The 21,884-nt window shown below is 43.3% G+C and overlaps 1 protein-coding gene across 2 annotated transcripts in view; it reads left to right on the forward strand.

The window, feature by feature from the left end:
- NR5A2 (nuclear receptor subfamily 5 group A member 2) overlaps window positions 1–21,884 on the forward strand; it is a 186,379-nt gene that overhangs the window by 15,832 nt on the left and 148,663 nt on the right. Inside the window, exon 1 of one of the 2 annotated variants that reach the window (XM_063940135.1) lies at window positions 20,629–21,194. The exons of the other annotated variant lie outside the window; for it this stretch is intronic. Coding sequence (XP_063796205.1) covers window positions 21,110–21,194 — 85 coding nt within the window. The 5' untranslated portion in view covers window positions 20,629–21,109. Of the gene's footprint in view, window positions 1–20,628; window positions 21,195–21,884 lie in introns of those variants that run through there. 2 annotated transcript variants of the gene reach the window in all.

Genomic DNA, 21,884 nt, shown 5'->3' on the forward strand with positions numbered 1-21,884 from the left:
TGTGTGTGTGTGGGGAGGGGGGGTGCAGAGGGGGGCTGCCCCTGACTTTGCCAGGGGCGCTCGGACCCCTAGATACACCCCTGCATACTGTACACCTAGCCAAAATGCACCAAATAGCACCATTGGCATGCCACAGACTTTGCCGCTTAGACAGGTAAAGCATCCTGCCAAGGACTTGTTCACAAAATATACGCTTTATTTGCATCACTAATGCAACAAAAGTACAGTACGGGGGTACCTGACTACTAACACTGGCATTTCATGGAGCTTCTGTGTGTGACTCAATCTCTAATCTGGGTAAAAAGGCAAAAAGCAAAGGTCCAATAGGAGTGACCCACGCCATGCCTTATGCCACGCATCATTATGCATAATCTGCCGCTTTACACTAATTTCTTTGCACAAAATAACTTTTCCTATGACTCACATTATTATGACCATGTCTGTTAGTGCCCAGGTTTATTTTGACAGTGAGCTGCTCCACTGTAGTGTATCGGTCTGTCCTCACGCACCTTCATAGCCGACGTTCACCTCTCACATCAATGGCACGTGGTGCTCCGCAGTTTCCACACCGGTTATTTGCAAAGGTGCCATTTGTCCAGTCACGATACACCTTCACCACAGCAGCATGCAAACAGTTCACAAATTGCGCTGTTTCAGATTTACTGCCAGCCGTAACCCGAAAGACGATGATCATCCCTTTTTGCAACTCAGATAAATCACCCCTTTTACCCATGACAGCAACAAGTGATATGTGTGCAGATGGCCTATCGCACACCTTATATACCCACCAAGCCAGTACATGACACGTGACGTGCTTCATGGTACTCTACGCACTGCCGACGTCAAATGTAGGAGGTGGTCATAAAAATGGGACTCAACCATATATATGCTGCTGCAATGTGAATAAGATGCAAAAATCAGGAAAAAGAATGAAATTACAGGAATCACTACCCATGACAAGGCATCTAAGTCAGGCCATGCGTTTCACACCATATGGCAGAAAAATGCTAGATGTATAATAATAATAATAATTTTATTTATATAGCGCTCTTTCTCCAATAGGACTCAAGGCGCTTAACAGATACATAGCATAATATAGTACAGAAAATAATGAAGTACATTTCATAAAATACAGAAGCATGAAGATACTAAAAGGGTCATTATGGAAATGCTTGAGTAAACAGAAAAGTCTTGAGTCTACTTTTGAAGGATTCTATAGTTGGGGCCTCTCGCACTGTGCGGGGAAGTGAGTGCCATAGAGTCGGAGCCGCATGATTAAAAGCTCGACCCCCAGATGAATTACGGTAGATTCTAGGTACTGCTAAAAGTCCTTCATCTACAGATCACAGTAATCGAGTGGGGCAGTATGGGGTCAGAAGCTGTTTCAGGTACCTTGGGCCTTGGTCATGTAATGCTTTGAAACTCAGTAAGCCAATCTTGAAGATGATTCGCCATCTTACAGGCAGCCAGTGAAGGGAGTAGAGGATGGGTGTTATGTGGCTAGAACGGGGCTGGTTGGTTAATAGCCTGGCAGCTGTGTTTTGCACCAGCTGTAAACGTTGCAATTCTTTTGCTGGTAGACCAAGGTAGAGGGCATTACAGTAGTCTAAACGAGATGATACAAATGCATGTATGACTTTTGGCATATTATCTGAGGGAATTAAGTGCTTGATTCTGGCTATGTTCCTCAGGTGAAAGAATGAGGATTTGATTGTGGCTGATATCTGATGTTTAAGTGTCAAGCCACCATCCAGGACAACGCCAAGATTCCGCACACGATCACTGGTCTGTAATTCTGAATCCCCGAGTGTAAGTCCAGTTGGTTGGCTATGCTGCAGTCTTGTCCTTTGATGTCGCGGTCGTATCATAAGGACCTCTGTTTTATCCGGGTTCAGTCGCAGCCAACTGGCGCTCATCCACTCCTGTAGTTCAGCTAGACAGCCATTTAGGGTTGCTATTGGGTTATCAGTGCCCGGAGCGAAGGACAAGTACAGTTGTGTATCATCTGCATAGCAGTGGTAGACCAGGCCATGGCGCCTGATTATTTCGCCCAATGGGAGCATGTATACTGCAAAAAGCATGGGGGATAGTATAGAACCTTGTGGGACACCACATCGCAATGGCACTGGTGGTGATGAGTATAATCCAGATGATACTCTCTGTGACCTGCCTGTGAGAAATGATTTGAACCAGTTTAGGACTGTGCCATCCAGACCACAGAACTGTATCAGTCGCTCGATCAGAAGCCCATGGTCCACGGTATCAAATGCTGCCGAGAGATCCAGAAGGATTAATATTGAACAGTCACCTCTGTCTTTTGCCATCAGAAGATCATTTAACACACACACCAGGGCTGTTTCAGTGCTATGTCTTCTCCTGAATCCTGATTGAAATGGATCATAAATATCATGGGATGTCAGGCGGGTTTCCAGTTGATTTGCAACGACTTTCTCAATAAGCTTTCCTAGGAAAGGAAGGTTTGATACCGGTCTGTAGTTGGTCATGCAGTCGGGATCTAAATTAGGTTTTTTAAGAAGCGGTCTAACAATTGCTTCCTTTAGGGGTCCAGGAAAAATGCCTGTCTGCAAAGAGCATTGAACAATTTTTGTAAAGACAGGACCAATTATATCCATGTATGAGCACACATCTGTAATGCCTGCAGAGGTGAGATTCCTAATGTGTGCCAGTTTTCCAAATGTGAATGCTGGCAGACAGGAAATATGTCCAGCTATTCTTAAGCCAAATATTGTGATAGGGTTTCCCAGATGCCTGAACCACATGTACTGTAAGAAGCATTCCCCTACAGAACATTTTAAACGTAGGCAATTCTATAATGGGTGCAGTGTATGCAGTGTACACGGGCCACTAAGTCTGGGGGGACCCACACCGTACACACTGCACCCGTATTATATACTTTCCCCTCCAGAGTCCCCCCATTTCTGAGTGATTTGCGCATGTGCACTGGAGTTGTCCCCGGGAACATGGCGCCCATGCGCAAGCGGAGTCTACCAGCTGCCGAAGAGGTTGTACCCCCTTGATTTTAAATTAAAAATTTTTAGTAACTGAAATAATTTATATACTAGACCAGTGGTTCCCAAACGCAGCCCTCAAGACACCCCAAAAGTACAGGTTTTCGGGATTTCCCTGCTTGTTGCAAGATGATATAATCAAACTGACTGAGGTACTCATTAATTCAACTGTGCCTAAGCATGGATATTCCTAAAACCTGGACTGCTGGGGTTCCCTGAGAACCGCGTCTAAGAACCACTAAACTAGACCATGGGCCTTATTCAGCTTCAATTGCAAAATCGCAAATCGGGAGATTATCGGCAGACTGCACATGCGCTGTGAATGCTTAGCGCGTGCACAAGGCTACATTTTGATAGCAAGTCAGTGAAATGTGATCGCAATTTGATTGACAGGTAGTGACTGTTTGTGAGTGTTAACATGGCATTTCTGGGGAGTGGTTAGAAAAACACGGACGGACCATGGACATTTTCGGGGAGGTAGTGTATCTGATGGCAGTTGCAATGGATTCCGAATAAAAACATGGTGCTAGTTCGACTGCATGCTCATTAATCTGAGTAGCCCTGGGTCATTTGAGAAAATTGTAATTTCTGTCTCATAGCGATCCAACCTGAATAAGGTCCTGTATCTGTGTAGCATGTTACCCATAGCATCTCCTTATTCAGAGCTGTATGTTTATTCGTGAAGTACTGTCAAATTTCTATGTATTATGTTAGCAAAATATTTGTACTGTTTCTGAGACCCTAAAGATTGCTCTAGACCAGTGGTAGGCAGCCTGATACACTTCTGGGCAGCCCTCAAACCTTCAAAAGGGCCAAACATTACTCTTAATCCCAGTCATAAGTTAAATGAATACATTTAATCAGGGTGCACTTAAGATACCAGCTGTCAGGATGCTGGCAGTCAGAACCCCGCCAACCATCAGAATGGCAACATCAGAATCCTGACTGTAAAGGTGGGTACACACTAACAGATATATCTGCAGATCAATTGATCTGCAGATATATCTATGGACGGATCGAGCAGTGTGTTCAGCATACACACTGCTTGATCCGTCGGGGACTGACGTCATGAACTGGGCGGGCGTGTACACACACCCGCCCAGTTCACCTGTCAATCACCGCCGGCCGCCGCAGCATGTGTACGGGCGGTTGGCCGACCGCCCCGTACACACACAACGACGCGCCAATATATCGGTAGATATATTGGCCGTCGGCTGTGCTGCGTGGCCGACGCGATACATCTGTGAACGACGGAGTTCACAGACGTATCGGCCGTACACACTGGCAGACGGTCCCGCGATATATCGGCCGTTCAGGAGAACGGCCGATATATCGACCAGTGTGTACGGGCCTTAAGTATAGCGGCGGGGTTAGAGTTAAGGTTGAGGGGGGATATGTTTAGGTGCCACCCGGGGGAGGGGGGGTTAGGGTTAGGTTGCGTGGTGGGGGGGTGTTTGGGTTAGGCTGCAGAGAGGGTGGTTAGGCTTAGACACTAAGGGGGGAGGGTTTAGGATTAGGCACCACCAGGTGGAGCTTAGGGTTTGGCTGTGGGAGGAGAGAGTTAGGGTTAGGGGGTATGAGAGAGGAGGTAGCATGCTTACCTCACCCCTGTTGGAATTTTAAACATCAGATGCTGGTGTCTGTATTGTGACCGCCGGCATCCCGTCCTCCAGTCACACATACTGAACCCATTTAATCAATGAAAGAGACCTATCTGTAATTACATATTTGCAGGCCTTTTAAATGGGTGTGGTAGAAAATGTAGATATGGACAGGAGGTCAACGTGTCAGATACCAATATATACAATGCAGATTCCCATTGATGTGGTAAGTATTCCTGACTGCAACTAACCCTAACTGCAGTCTTACCATAACCCTAACCCTAGCCCTAACCATAAAATTGGTTAAAAATGGGCCATCGATAATCCTAACACCACTGTGGAAGTTCTGTCAATGTCGACATTTTGATCAAATTGACATTGTGGTGTCGGCATCAAAATGTTGACATTCTTAATGACAACATTTTGAACATGTACCCCTTTAAAAAGTATTGCAAGCTATAACAAACAGATATGGCATCAAAGCAGGAAGGGGTAGGGAGGTTGCATGTGAAGGCTTGGAGGGTCGCATGCTGCACCAGGGCCACCTGTTACCCATCACTGCTCTAGATGGTCAGAATCAAGCCAAATGCAACTGGCAGAGTGAACAACAAGAAAGGATGGTCAATGACCTCACCACTGCGTGTGTGTGGTTATTTGTTAAGCCAGTACAATAAGTACAAACATTGTATTACAGACATTCAGAACAGCACTTGAATAATCTGATGTATACAGTTTGGCAGTCCATATTGAATGTAACAAAATATGCAAAAAGGAAATAAGAGGGGCTAAAGTAGAAACTGAAAAACTAGTAGCAAAGGAAAGCAAAGCGAATCCCCAAAAATTCTTTAAATACATTAATAGCAAGAGATTAAAGAAGGAGAGTATAGGCCCTTTAAAAGACAAGTTGGGAGTCTTAAGCAAAAATGATAATGACATAGCGGACACACTAAATGAGTTTTTTTCAACAGTATTTACTAGAGAGGACCCAATTCAGGGACTAACACATAATCTCAATAATGAGAATATCCCACTGATAGGTACTTATTTATGCGAGGAAGTAGTCTGTGACCGATTAAAACATTTAAAGATTTATTAGTCATCAGGTCCCGATGGTATTCACCCAAGGGTTCTAATGGAGCTTCACTCTGAACTTGCAAAAACCGCTATTTTTGATCTTTAAGGATTCAGTAATATCAGGTATGGTTCCCAAAGACTGGCGTATAGCGGAAGTAGTGCCTATATTCAAAAAGGGAAGTAAAGCTGAACCAGGTAATTATAGACCAGTTAGTCTTACATCTATAGTGTGGAAAGTATTGTAAGGTATTCTAAGAGATAGTATTCAGAAGTTCCTTGAAGTCAATAAGGTCATTAAAAGGAATCAACATGGGTTTATGAAGGACAGATCCTGTCAAACCAATTTACTTGGCTTTTATGAAACAGTAAGCACAAACCTAGATCAGGGTAAAGAGGTGGATGTAATCTTTTTAGATTTTGCCAAAGCATTCGACACTGTACCACACATGAGACTTATCTACAAGCTACAAGAATCAGGGCTAGGAAGCACAATATGCACTTGGGTCAAAAACTGGTTAGATAATAGGGAGCAGTGCATTGTGGTTAATGGATCTTCTTCAACTTGGACTGAAGTGCTAAGTGGTGTGCCGCAAGGCTCAGTATTAGGACCACTATTGTTCAATATTTTCATTAACGACCCAACAGAAGGTCTAGAGAGCATGGTGTCAATTTTTGCAGATGATACCAAATTGTGTAAAGTTATAAATGCGGAGGGGGATGCTGAGTCGCTTCAGAACGACTTAGTTAAATTAGAAGCTTGGGCAGCAAAATGGAGAATGTGCTTCAATACAGACAAGTGTAAGGTAATGCACTGTGGTAACAAGAACAAAAATAACACCTACCTACTAAATGGGGTAAAATTAGGGGATTCTGTACTGGAAAAGGACTTAGGCGTCCTCATAAGCAAACTAAGAAGTAGTACCCAAAGTAGGACTGCAGCAAAGAAGGCTAATAAGATATTAGCATGCATAAAACGGGGAATTGATGCTAGGGACGAGAGTATTATACTCCCGTTATATAAATCACTTGTGAGGCCACACCTTGAATACTGTGTATAATTCTGGGCACCTTACTACAAAGAGGATATCCTGGAGCTAGAAAAGGTTCAAAGGCCAGCGACCGAACTAATTAAGGGTATGGAGACGCTGGAATACAAGGAAAGGCTTGCAAGACTAGGCATGTTTACACTGGAAAAGAGGAGATTAAGAGGGGACATGATCAACATTTACAAATATATAAGGGGACATTATACAGAACTTGCGCAGGACCTGTTTTTGGTTAGATCAACACAGAGAACTCGTGGACACTCGCTCAGGTTAGAGGAGAGGAGATTCCGCACAATACGGCGTAAAGGCTTTTTTACGGTAAGGACGATACGTGTTTGGAATTCCCTGCCTGAGGGAGTTGTAATGGCAGACTCAGTCAACACCTTTAAGAATGGGTTAGATAAATTCCTAATGGATAAGGATATCCAGGGTTACGGGGCATAGTCACGCACTACGGTTATTATAAAAAAGAGGGGTAAAACATAACGGCAGTCATCAACTTCAGTCAAAATTTTCTACAAAATAATCGTGCATAGGAGACCACAAATAGGTTGAACTCGATGGACAATTGTCTTTTTTCAACCTTAGATACTATGTTACTATGTTACTATATGTGTGGCCATATTGGGCACAGTCCCAGTCACTTGGTGAATGGGATGGAACACCAAATTGCAGCATTGTGATCATCTGTCCACCTGTGTGAAATAGGGAATGGCTAATATTCCTATATCACACAGAAAACCAAATTACTGGGTAAAGCACTTTTACCTGGAAACTTGCAGATGAACATGGGTTTTCTGTGTGAAAGGAATGGGCCAAGCTGGGTCAAAATTCTTGGGTTCTCGACCCTGGTTTTTACCAGGGTCAAAGAACCAGCAATTGCGACCCGGTTGACCCTTTCACAAAGTAGAAATACCCACATTAATCAACAAATTACCATGTAGAACTGCTTCACCCAATAATTTGCTTTCCTGTGTGAAAGGGGGGTAAGGCTGGGACCGTCAAAACAGCCAGGCAATCAAATGCTGGGTAAAATCCGGGATTTGCAGGGTTTTCTGTGTGAAAGTTGTATAACAGAAACCTGGAACAGCCGTTATATTCAGAATAACAGAAACTTTACATGATGTTGGTCACTTTTGTGTTTAAAACAATTTTATTAAAGATGCTTTAGAACAAATTTGTGACAGTATAATCTGACATAACACAGCATCAATTTTCAAATATTGTTGTAAAACGTAGTAGTAATTGACATCATGTACTATAGAGATGTAATAGAATTTAACATCATGTAAAAAAAATGAAAAAAAAAAAAACATATTTAACAGGGGATCAGAAAATTAAATACCTCCCATCCCACCCCCTACCCACTTTTTTTTTAAAAAGGTGCAAACAATTCAATTAGCATGTTTAACTTAGATTATGATTTCCATTAAGCTGCTTAGTCATTCGATATGCGGTGCTGGACATTATGTATCTGCTACTGGTGATACACTGAAGTATTATACCACACTTTACAGTAAAATGTGATAGAGATGAGCGGGTTCGGTTCCTCGGAATCCGAACCCGCCCGAACTTCAGCTTTTTTTACACGGATCCGAGCGACTCGGATCTTCCCGCCTTGCTCGGTTAACCCGAGCGCGCCCGAACGTCATCATGACGCTGTCGGATTCTCGCGAGACTCGGATTCTATATAAGGAGCCGCGCGTCGCCGCCATTTTCACACGTGCATTGAGATTGATAGGGAGAGGACGTGGCTGGCGTCCTCTCCATTTAGATTAGAAGAGAGAGAGAGAGAGATTGACCTGATTTACTGGAGCTTAGGAGTACTGTAGAACTGTAGAGAGTGCAGAGTTTACTAGTGACTGACCACAGTGACCACCAGACAGTGCAGTTTTATTTAATATATCCGTTCTCTGCCTGAAAAAAACGATACACAGTGACTCAGTAACATACCATATCTGTGTGCACTGCTCAGCCCAGTGTGCTGCATCATCTATGTATATATCTGACTGTGCTCAGCTCACACATCTTATAATTGTGGGGGAGACTGGGGAGCACTGCAGTGCCAGTTATAGGTTATAGCAGGAGCCAGGAGTACATATTATTATTAAAATTAAACAGTGCACACTTTTGCTGCAGGAGTGCCACTGCCAGTGTGACTGACCAGTGACCTGACCACACTGACCACCAGTATAGTTAGTAGTATAGTATACTATATTGTGATTGCCTGAAAAAGTTAAACACTCGTCGTGTGACTTCACTTGTGTGGTGTTTTTTTTTTAATTCTATAAAAAACTCATTCTGCTGACAGACAGTGTCCAGCAGGTCCGTCATTATATAATATATACCTGTCCGGCTGCAGTAGTGATATATATATATTTTTTATATCATTATTTATCATCCAGTCGCAGCAGACACAGTACGGTAGTTCACGGCTGTAGCTACCTCTGTGTCGGCACTCGGCAGTCCGTCCATAATTGTATACCACCTACCCGTGTTTTTTTTTTCTTTCTTCTTTATACATACATACTACTACTACATCTCTTTATCAACCAGTCTATATTAGCAGCAGACACAGTACAGTACGGTAGTCCACGGCTGTAGCTACCTCTGTGTCGGCACTCGGCAGTCCGTCCATAATTGTATACCACCTACCCGTGGTTTTTTTTTCTTTCTTCTTTATACATACATACTACTACTACTACATCTCTTTATCAACCAGTCTATATTAGCAGCAGACACAGTACAGTACGGTAGTCCACGGCTGTAGCTACCTCTGTGTTGGCACTGGGCAGTCCGTCCATAATTGTATATACCACCTACCCGTGTTTTTTTTTCTTTCTTCTTTATACATACATACTACTACTACATCTCTTTATCAACCAGTCTATATTAGCAGCAGACACAGTACAGTACGGTAGTCCACGGCTGTAGCTACCTCTGTGTCGGCACTGGGCAGTCCGTCCATAATTGTATACCACCTACCCGTGGTTTTTTTTTCTTTCTTCTTTATACATACATACTACTACTACTACATCTCTTTATCAACCAGTCTATATTAGAAGCAGACACAGTACAGTACGGTAGTCCACGGCTGTAGCTACCTCTGTGTCGGCACTGGGCAGTCCGTCCATAATTGTATACCACCTACCCGTGGTTTTTTTTTCTTTCTTCTTTATACATACATACTACTACTACATCTCTTTATCAACCAGTCTATATTAGCAGCAGACACAGTACAGTACGGTAGTCCACGGCTGTAGCTACCTCTGTGTCGGCACTCGGCAGTCCATCCATAATTGTATACTAGTATCCATCCATCTCCATTGTTTACCTGAGGTGCCTTTTAGTTGTGCCTATTAAAATATGGAGAACAAAAATGTTGAGGTTCCAAAATTAGGGAAAGATCAAGATCCACTTCCACCTCGTGCTGAAGCTGCTGCCACTAGTCATGGCCGAGATGATGAAATGCCAGCAACGTCGTCTGCCAAGGCCGATGCCCAATGTCATAGTACAGAGCATGTCAAATCCAAAACACCAAATATCAGTAAAAAAAGGACTCCAAAACCTAAAATAAAATTGTCGGAGGAGAAGCGTAAACTTGCCAATATGCCATTTACCACACGGAGTGGCAAGGAACGGCTGAGGCCCTGGCCTATGTTCATGGCTAGTGGTTCAGCTTCACATGAGGATGGAGGCACTCAGCCTCTCGCTAGAAAAATGAAAAGACTCAAGCTGGCAAAAGCAGTAGCACCGCAAAGAACTGTGCGTTCTTCGAAATCCCAAATCCACAAGGAGAGTCCAATTGTGTCGGTTGCGATGCCTGACCTTCCCAACACTGGACGTGAAGAGCATGCGCCTTCCACCATTTGCACGCCCCCTGCAAGTGCTGGAAGGAGCACCCGCAGTCCAGTTCCTGATAGTCAGATTGAAGATGTCAGTGTTGAAGTACACCAGGATGAGGAGGATATGGGTGTTGCTGGCGCTGGGGAGGAAATTGACCAGGAGGATTCTGATGGTGAGGTGGTTTGTTTAAGTCAGGCACCCGGGGAGACACCTGTTGTCCGTGGGAGGAATAGGGCCGTTGACATGCCTGGTGAAAAAACCAAAAAAATCAGCTCTTCGGTGTGGAAGTATTTCACCAGAAATGCGGACAACAGGTGTCAAGCCGTGTGTTCCCTTTGTCAAGCTGTAATAAGTAGGGGTAAGGACGTTAACCACCTCGGAACATCCTCCCTTATACGTCACCTGCAGCGCATTCATAATAAGTCAGTGACAAGTTCAAAAACTTGGGCCGACAGCGGAAGCAGTCCACTGACCAGTAAATCCCTTCCTCTTGTAACCAAGCTCACGCAAACCACCCCACCAACTCCCTCAGTGTCAATTTCCTCCTTCCCCAGGAATGCCAATAGTCCTGCAGGCCATGTCACTGGCAATTCTGACGAGTCCTCTCCTGCCTGGGATTCCTCCGATGCATCCTTGCGTGTAACGCCTACTGCTGCTGGCGCTGCTGTTGTTGCTGCTGGGAGTCGATGGTCATCCCAGAGGGGAAGTCGTAAGCCCACTTGTACTACTTCCAGTAAGCAATTGACTGTCCAACAGTCCTTTGCGAGGAAGATGAAATATCACAGCAGTCATCCTGTTGCAAAGCGGATAACTGAGTCCTTGACAACTATGTTGGTGTTAGACGTGCGTCCGGTATCTGCCGTTAGTTCACAGGGAACTAGACAATTTATTGAGGCAGTGTGCCCCCGTTACCAAATACCATCTAGGTTCCACTTCTGTAGGCAGGCGATACCGAGAATGTACACGGACGTCAGAAAAAGACTCACCAGTGTCCTAAAAAATGCAGTTGTACCCAATGTCCACTTAACCACGGACATGTGGACAAGTGGAGCAGGGCAGACTGAGGACTATATGACTGTGACAGCCCACTGGGTAGATGTATGGACTCCCGCCGCAAGAACAGCAGCGGCGGCACCAGTAGCAGCATCTCGCAAACGCCAACTCTTTCCTAGGCAGGCTACGCTTTGTATCACCGCTTTCCAGAATACGCACACAGCTAAAAACCTCTTACGGCAACTGAGGAAGATCATCGCAGAATGGCTTACCCCAATTGGACTCTCCTGTGGATTTGTGGCATCGGACAACGCCAGCAATATTGTGTGTGCATTAAATATGGGCAAATTCCAGCACGTCCCATGTTTTGCACATACCTTGAATTTGGTGGTGCAGAATTTTTTAAAAAACGACAGGGGCGTGCAAGAGATGCTGTCGGTGGCCAGAAGAATTGCGGGACACTTTCGGCGTACAGGCACCACGTACAGAAGACTGGAGCACCACCAAAAACTACTGAACCTGCCCTGCCATCATCTGAAGCAAGAAGTGGTAACGAGGTGGAATTCAGCCCTCTATATGCTTCAGAGGTTGGAGGAGCAGCAAAAGGCCATTCAAGCCTATACAATTGAGCACGATATAGGAGGTGGAATGCACCTGTCTCAAGTGCAGTGGAGAATGATTTCAACGTTGTGCAAGGTTCTGATGCCCTTTGAACTTGCCACACGTGAAGTCAGTTCAGACACTGCCAGCCTGAGTCAGGTCATTCCCCTCATCAGGCTTTTGCAGAAGAAGCTGGAGGCATTGAAGAAGGAGCTAAAAGGGAGCGATTCCGCTAGGCATGTGGGACTTGTGGATTCAGCCCTTAATTCGCTTAACAAGGATTCACGGGTGGTCAATCTGTTGAAATCAGAGCACTACATTTTGGCCACCGTGCTCGATCCTAGATTTAAAACCTACCTTGGATCTCTCTTTCCGGCAGACACAAGTCTGCTGGGGTGCAAAGACCTGCTGGTGACAAAATTGTCAAGTCAAGCGGAACGCGACCTGTCAACATCTCCTCCTTCACATTCTCCCGCAACTGGGGGTGCGAGGAAAAGGCTCAGAATTCCGAGCCCACCCGCTGGCGGTGATGCAGGGCAGTCTGGAGCGACTGCTGATGCTGACATCTGGTCCGGACTGAAGGACCTGACAACGATTACGGACATGTCGTCTACTGTCACTGCATATGATTCTGTCACCATTGAAAGAATGGTGGAGGATTATATGAGTGACCGCATCCAAGTAGGCACGTCAGACAGTCCGTACTTATACTGGCAGGAAAAAGAGGCAATTTGGAGGCCCTTGCACAAACTGGCTTTATTCTACCTAAGTTGCCCTCCCACAAGTGTGTACTCCGAAAGAGTGTTTAGTGCCGCCGCTCACCTTGTCAGCAATCGGCGTACGAGGTTACATCCAGAAAATGTGGAGAAGATGATGTTCATTAAAATGAATTATAATCAATTCCTCCGCGGAGACATTGACCAGCAGCAATTGCCTCCACAAAGTACACAGGGAGCTGAGATGGTGGATTCCAGTGGGGACGAATTGATAATCTGTGAGGAGGGGGATGTACACGGTGATATATCGGAGGGTGAAGATGAGGTGGACATCTTGCCTCTGTAGAGCCAGTTTGTGCAAGGAGAGATTAATTGCTTCTTTTTTGGGGGGGGTCCAAACCAACCCGTCATATCAGTCACAGTCGTGTGGCAGACCCTGTCACTGAAATGATGGGTTGGTTAAAGTGTGCATGTCCTGTTTTGTTTATACAACATAAGGGTGGGTGGGAGGGCCCAAGGACAATTCCATCTTGCACCTCTTTTTTCTTTTATTTTTCTTTGCGTCATGTGCTGTTTGGGGAGGTTTTTTTGGAAGGGACATCCTGCGTGACACTGCAGTGCCACTCCTAGATGGGCCCGGTGTTTGTGTCGGCCACTAGGGTCGCTAATCTTACTCACACAGCTACCTCATTGCGCCTCTTTTTTTCTTTGCGTCATGTGCTGTTTGGGGAGGGTTTTTTGGAAGGGACATCCTGCGTGACACTTCAGTGCCACTCCTAGATGGGCCAGGTGTTTGTGTCGGGCACTTGGGTCGCTGAGCTTAGTCACACAGCTACCTCATTGCACCTCTTTTTTTCTTTGCGTCATGTGCTGTTTGGGGAGTGTTTTTTGGAAGGGCCATCCTGCGTGACACTGCAGTGCCACTCCTAGATGGGCCAGGTGTTTGTGTCGGCCACTAGGGTCGCTTAGCTTAGTCATCCAGCGACCTCGGTGCAAATTTTAGGACTAAAAATAATATTGTGAGGTGTGAGGTATTCAGAATAGACTGAAAATGAGTGGAAATTATGGTTTTTGAGGTTAATAATAATATGGGATCAAAATGACCCCCAAATTCTATGATTTAAGCTGTTTTTTAGGGTTTTTTGAAAAAAACACCCGAATCCAAAACACACCCGAATCCGACAAAAAAAATTCGGTGAGGTTTTGCCAAAACGCGGTCGAACCCAAAACACGGCCGCGGAACCGAACCCAAAACCAAAACACAAAACCCGAAAAATTTCAGGCGCTCATCTCTAAAATGTGATACAGTTTGTGTGAGACTGAAAATTATATTTTAGTTTCATGTATTTTTTAATGATTTTGCTTTATGGGTTAATTGTACTCTCAACCTAGTCGTCTAGTGCGTTGGTATCCTGAACGCCGGTATCCCAACCTCCAGCAAACTGGCTGCATCCCCATTTTGATTTTGGATCTTATCTGTATGGTATTTCTCCCAATGAGTGGAGTGGTGATATAACAAGGGGAAATTAAATCTCCACTAACATGTCACTGTTTTAATTCTCCATGCTGGTGCACTACTTTTGTCTAGTACAACAATATGGCCCAGATTTATCAAGCCTTGGAGTGTGATAAATTGCACAATGACAAAGTGCCAACCAATCATCTCCTAGCTGTCATTTTTTAAACACAGCCTGTGACATGGCACTTAGAAGCTGATTGGTTGGCACTTTATCACTTTGCCATTTATCACTCTCCAAAGCATGATAAATCTGGGCCTATATCTGCCACCAACATAATGGCTATCTAGTCCTTTTTAACATTATGAAATGAAAAGCACTATAATATTTTCTGACAAGAAAAACTGGGACTATTAAAACAAACCACATATGAACCAGTCCTGCCCATTAGCCTAATCCCTTAATGTCAGGATATGTTTCTAGGACACTGCATTATTTTTATTTTTAATCAATTCCAGACCATGTATATGTATGTGTACTATTAACACATGTCGCTGGAGGTGTAATTATTGACATAGTAGCCAATGTTACTATTATGAAACCTGGAGACCCACAAATTGTCCCACCTGATTAAAACACCTATCAGGGTCTTTCCTTTGGTCCCTTTATCTTACATCAATGATGGGTCACACAGCTGCAGGGATAACCGTTTTGTGAAGCCCACAGTTGCTTGAGAGTTGGTCTTATCATGTAAAGCCAGTAGTATGCTCAGAAAGTCACCTCTGGTCCAATCACGTGACACTATCAATCAACAATTACCATGGACAGCTGTTGATTCTAACCCGCATCTTCTCATCATGGTGAATCTCGCCACCCCACAAGCAATGCTTGCAAGGTATGGGAAGGAATACCAGCAGGCTTGGACTATGAGGAAGGTCTTAATGTCTTCACAATGGTTTAATAGTGAAAAACCCACATTGAGTGGAAATCTTCTTTAATGTTTATTTTATGCTGACAATTGTTACAGCGGCTATATACTTTGTCATGTTAGCATTTAGGAAACAAGTAACTTTTGCTGCAAGGGTGGTGGTATTCAAACATCTAACACCGCCCCTGAAAAGATGTTAAGAAATTGGCGTACTCCAGAGGAGAACAATTCTGGTGCAGACTCGCTGTGCAACAGGAGAAAAACCATAACATCTACCTGCACCCACTAGTTCAGGCCTGGCCAACCTGCGGCTCTCCAGCTGTTGTAAAACTACACGTCCCAGCTTACCCTGCCACAGTTTTGCTATTAGGGAGTGCTAAAATTGTGGCAGGGCATGCTGGGATGTGTAGTTTTACAACAGCTGGAGAGCCACAGGTTGGCCTGGTCTGCACTAGTTATACCTGCTACCACCATAGGACATCGGTGCAATTTTTGTCCATTGTGTAATACCACCATAGAAAACCACCATACATATTCACATAGGTGGTCATTCCGAGTTGTTCGCTCGGTAAAAATCTTCGCATCGCAGCGATTTTCCGCTTAATGCGCATGCGCAATGTCCGCACTGCGACTGCGCCAAGTAAATTTGCTATGCACTTAGGACTTTTACTCACGGCATTTTTATCGTTCTGGCGATCGTAATGTGATTGACAGGAAATGGGTGTTACTGGGCGGAAACAGGCCGTTTTATGGGCGTATGGGAAAAAACGCTACCGTTTCCGGAAAAAACGCAGGAGTGGCCAGAGAAACGGGGGAGTGTCTGGGCGAACGCTGGGTGTGTTTGTGACGTCAAACCAGGAACGACAAGCACTGAAATGATCGCAGATGCCGAGTAAGTCTGGAGCTACTCAGAAACTGCTACGAGGTGTGTAATCGCAATATTGCGAATACTTCGTTCGCAATTTTAAGATGCTAAGATTCACTCCCAGTAGGCGGCGGCTTAGCATGAGCAAATCTGCTAAAATCCGCTTGCGAGCGAACAACTCGGAATGACCCCCATAATCTCCTACCCTTCTACCACAGTGCACCCTATTGCTATTTTTCATATCTTCCTTCTCATATATATCCATCCATATATTCTGGATACTTCAACACTGACAATTAAGAAGCGCCAGAACTACCTTCTTTTCCAAGACTGGTTGCTAAGGACAACTTTTAAACTTGACCACTTCTCTCCTCTTTAGAAGACTTGATACATTTTGTCCATCCAGGCTCTTTGCTGATAATTATGTTGTTGTTATGCATATTGTATATTCCAGATCATAATGGAAATAAGAGATGGAGGACGTGAAAAAAAAAATCCTTTCTACTGTCTGGATAATATTGCTAGTATACATTTTCTTTCTCTGTCCATAATATGTGCATTTATTTATTGCATCATTAGATGTGAAAGAAACAATAGAAAACTGTTGTACTTGTTTATAAATAGTTATTTGGTGTTTACAAGAAAAACAATTATGTAAAATAAATAGTTTATTCTGATTTAAACCAATTACATACTGTTTCTAAATCTTCCCTTTCAGAGGTTCCACATAATAAATCTGTTACATTGTTCATAAAACTTACAACTTAAAACATTACTGTATCCAATAGCAAAGTAGATTATACTAAAAGTCTATTGCAGCAACAAATGCCCATTGCTTTATTTTAACTGTCATATACCTAAAACAGGTGCAACAGTCTCCCTCATATCATCTACCCCCCCCCTCCCCCCCAACTCTCCCAGACAATCATCTCTTATAGCACACTACTTGTTAATTGTAGAACACATATGTATAATGTATTACTGTATATATACACAGTTCATTTAGATTATTGAAACATACAACTATTTACAGGCGTGTTTTTTTTTTTAAAGCTTCTGTATAATCTACGTTACTGTAAGAACCGGAATGTGTCTTATATGCATGATAGTTGTGTGTGTGTTACACATGCTACAGTAATGTATAGTGTGTCCGTTACTGACTCTAGAGCATTATTTTAACACGCAAAAAGGCTTTCACCTTTGTCATTCTTCATATCCACAATAGTCACCAAAACATTACATTTAATACGTGCAGTATATTACTAGATCATTTGGATTGTAATTAACAACTTGTGTGCTTAAACTAAAACAAATATTGTGACTTGTAAGAATAGATAACGTGGCAAAATACCAACACGTGCTAATAAATACCAAGAAATAAAATAAATAAGGGAACGATCTACTTGAATGCTTTGAATCTCAGTGCTAAAAATGTATATGGATCGGATCGGATCGGGTGCATAAGGAAGAATACTACATTTTTCACTAATTTGATCGAATACAAAAATGTATATGTGATTTAGGACATCAGTTAGTCACAATGATCATATATGTGTATTTATATGTATATTTGTGTGTATGTGATATATATTTTCTCATTCTTATTATAATACATTTTGAAAGTGTACATACTTCTATAAAACTGTCCATAGTGCAATAAAACAAAAATCTTTATGATATGTGTCAACGTTTGCAATGGACAAAATGTCATTTGGAATTCTTTAAGTATAGTAAAGTGGGTTTGGCCGCCAGTTTAATGCCTGTAAACTGAAAGACTGAAGCACTTTGCAATGTCGCGTGAAATCAGCAGAAGATTCTCTTGGGATTTTTAAATAAACCTGCTTTGATTTATTTGTCCGCCTTCATATAAATTACCTAAATATACATAATGAAAGGCGGTTCACGTTCAGATATTTAATACATGAATCTCTGTTGCATAGCATTATTAATTGTGGGTTCTATCTTCAAAAGCAAATGTAAGATTATATTTTATTGTATTTTTTAAATACTATATTCAATGCATTTGATATTCGACATAGATTTGTAAAACGTTTTTATTATTATGTTCTAACGAAATGTATTTTTATGCGCAATAAAAATGGGACTATTCTAGATAAGATCTTATAGAATTTTAACACCACAAGACAGAGATAATAGAAAAATAAAACTGTTGTAAAAACTAGACTGGTCGACTCTACTGCAAAGTAAACTTAAGGGGATTTGGAAACGAAATCCTTTTAGATTAGTAGTACAAAAACACTTTTCTAAAACTTGTAACGTTTGAACAACACAATAGGACGAGTTAATGTGTTCTTCTTAATTAGAGTATTGTGGAATACTCTGCTGATTACAGGCTAATTAAGTGTCTTTAAATAAACAGACAAGTTAGACTGTCACGATACCACTTTATAGCTGCCCCATCATAAAGTCTAATATATATATTAGATGTTTAACATATATGTGTGTGTGTGTGTGTGTGTGTGTGTGTGTGTGTGTGTGTGTGTGTGTGTGTGTGTGTGTGTGTGTGTGTGTGTGTGTGTGTTTCAAGACTGGCTATTGGTATCACTAATATAGCAACTGGCGTTGGGTTTCATTCACAAATTTAACTTCAGAATTTAACTAGACCAAAAGTTTATTAATTTGTATATTCCATCCATCATTTATATAGACTTATAAATGACCAATTGTGCCTAGGGTGTGCAATGCTGTCCTACAACACTGCCTTCGGTAAATAGATTTTACGCAGATACCTTTAGGGTTGCGAATGATTTGACCGAAAGAAAAAAAACATATTTTGTGCTTGGAAAAAGTAATTTTTTTCTTCTTTTTTTTTTCCTGCTGGAATGCTCCTGAAAATAAGATACCTGTTTGCACAACCTCTTGACTCCTGCAGTTACATGGTGATAAGGTTAATTTTTAATTAAACTGTGATGTTACATTGTGTAAAGAGAGCTTATTTGCACAGCGGGGATAAAAACTTTGCAAAACTTCTGACTTCCACTCTTTAGCATGTACATTATTGCAACATTAAAACATTACTATATTTCTGTACAAAGAAGCGCACAGAATGTAGTTCACCCTGTATATCTATCATATATGCAAAAAAATATTGATTATTTACCTTCCAAATGCATGATTCTGAAAAAAACTGAATTGGGCAAATTGGAGTGTACTGCAATTAAGTACGTTACACTACAACATATAACTTAAATAACTGAAAATTGTAAAAACCCACATCTTTGAAAAAAAAAACTTTTAAATCGTCTTCTTTAAATGTATCACAAGCAATTCTAATGTTTAACATTATTCAGGTGTTGTTTTTTTTTTTTGTGGGGGGGGGTTCTAACTAAAACACAACACTCAAAATTAAACTACTGTATGAGTGAGAAGAGGGAAGCTAATTGAGAGCTTGCTATTTAGGATTCATAAATATTACCGAGAAAGCATAATAGTGTAGCGGTATATACTGTAGAACAGTGTAGTAATAATTGCAGGTCGTCTACAGGTCATTCATTTCGTTGGTTTTATTCCTTTCTGTCTCCTATGCGAGTTTTCTAAAGCAAGGAAACAGCTTTCAGATTGTATGTTTTAAAGTGATGTCATCTGATTTATTATGACCTACCTAGGTTTCCCTGCATAATTAATTGTTGAATGTAGTGATTTAATAAGTTTCACAAGTTATATTAATACGAAAATGTGTCTTGTAGCATATACAACACTTTCATGTTTAGTAGAGAAGTGGGAGTTATATGAGGAGGGTGACTGCTGGGTGCTGACTTTTCCATTACACTAGGAGATGTACAGGCTGCACACTGATATGGATGACACAGTATATAGGATCGACCCCCCCCCCCCCCTAGCCTGGGGGCTAGAAAGTGTGACGAGTAGCCTGCCCCAGGACCAGGGGCTGTCTTCAGCATAGTTACATGTGCTAGTATGTACCGTGAGGGCAAGAAGGTAAATAAGGAAGGTTCCTCAGACATGCCCCGTTGGAAATGATCATGATTTGTGGTGAAATTAGATTAAATCCTACAATTACAAGCCATGCACTGAGAGTGAGGTTCTTGACTGGCTGACCGTGGGTGATGTAAGCCCCTGCTCTCGGAGCTGGTCACCCCCTCCCCTGTTGGGTGAGTGCCTAGCTGGGCTCTGGGTAAACATTGGAAGCATGAAGTTCAAAACTCATCACTGAGAAAGATGATAGAGGGAATGAGGAGAGAGAGACAGAGTGAGAGTGTGAGAGAGAGACACACAGAGTGAGAGTGTGAGAGAGAGAGAGAGAGACACAGAGTGTGAGAGAGAGAGAGAGAGAGAGAGAGAGAGAGAGAGAGACCGACAGAGACAGACAGACAGCCCGGCGGCCCGGGAGAGGAGGGAGGAGTGGCTGTGAGAGGGGAGAGCGGTTGGATGAGAGGGAAGTGTGTGTATGGGAGGGGGGACTAGCCCACAGCATACAGAGTGACAGGGATCAGAGGAGAGAGAGCACTGGCTGGCAGGCTGCTGCTGCTGGATCAGAGGGAGTCTGGGCGGGGAGCCAGGATTAGTAGGTGCTTCCCTTCTTCCTACACACATCAGAGGTGACAGTGCTGCCCTGTCCACCTGAGCCCACCATACAGAGTATTACTTCCATTCCATGAGAGCCCCACACCCCTGCCCTTGTCTCCTTCATCCTGACAGCAGTGCTGGCCATCCCAGCAGAGCACCCAGTGCTGCCCGTCCCAGCAAGGTGCCCAGTGCCACCACCACTGCACCGCTGCCGCTAGTACACCCCATGCTGCCTCAGGGGGTACCACTCACCACTCCCATATCATAGAGAGTTTATATCACCCCACCCACAGCCCCTCGCCCTCATTTCCGCAGCCGAACCCCAGTGTAGGTCCCCTGTTATCCGCAGTGCTGGGGTCTGACCCTGGTCCCTCTGTGTGCCTCAGGTGGAGGTCTCCCTGCCCGAGCCATGCTGCCCAAGGTGGAGTCCGAAGCCCTGGGACTGTCCCGCTCACACGGAGAGCACACGGGGCAGATGCCGGAGAACATGCATGGTGAGTGCCGGTCCTGTGTGGCTCTGTCCTGGTTACTCTTTGTCTTATTGCCGGGCTGATTGATGAATACGCCGCTCTGTGTGTGCGCTGCGATGTTACTGCTATATATACATGTGCATCCTTCCTAGTTGTATTATGTACTATACGAGTGTGTGTGTGTGTGTGTGTGTGTGTGTGTGTGTGTGTGTGTGTGTGTGTGTGTGTGTGTGTGTGTACACATCAATCTATCCATCAGATATATAAATATATATATTAGTTATTTGGATGGATAGATAGATAGATAGATAGATAGATAGATAGATAGATAGATAGATAGATAGACGCGCAATGTGTGTTTGTGAAGTGTATTCTTGTGTAGCTGTAAGCATGTGTGTGTTGACAAGTGGCTGTAGTACAGCTGTACGTAGCATAGGGCACATAACACGCATTACTGTGTCAGCTGTACCCTTCCCCGCTCCCCTGACACGGGGATATGACAGTACGTACACAGGATATCCCACTAACTATAGGCTGGCAGCAGCATATTAGGAGAACATTAATATAGTTACACAGGGACCAGGTAATCGTTCTCTCAAGTCAACTGCATTAGGATACATTGGGGTAAATTTACTAAAGTGGGAGATTTTTAGAACTGGTGATGTTGCCCATGGCAACCAATCAGATTCTACTTACCATTTATCTAGCTGCTTC

This window comes from Pseudophryne corroboree, chromosome 9 (assembly GCF_028390025.1).
Source record: "Pseudophryne corroboree isolate aPseCor3 chromosome 9, aPseCor3.hap2, whole genome shotgun sequence".
In the NCBI taxonomy this organism is placed as follows: Eukaryota; Metazoa; Chordata; class Amphibia; order Anura; family Myobatrachidae; genus Pseudophryne; species Pseudophryne corroboree.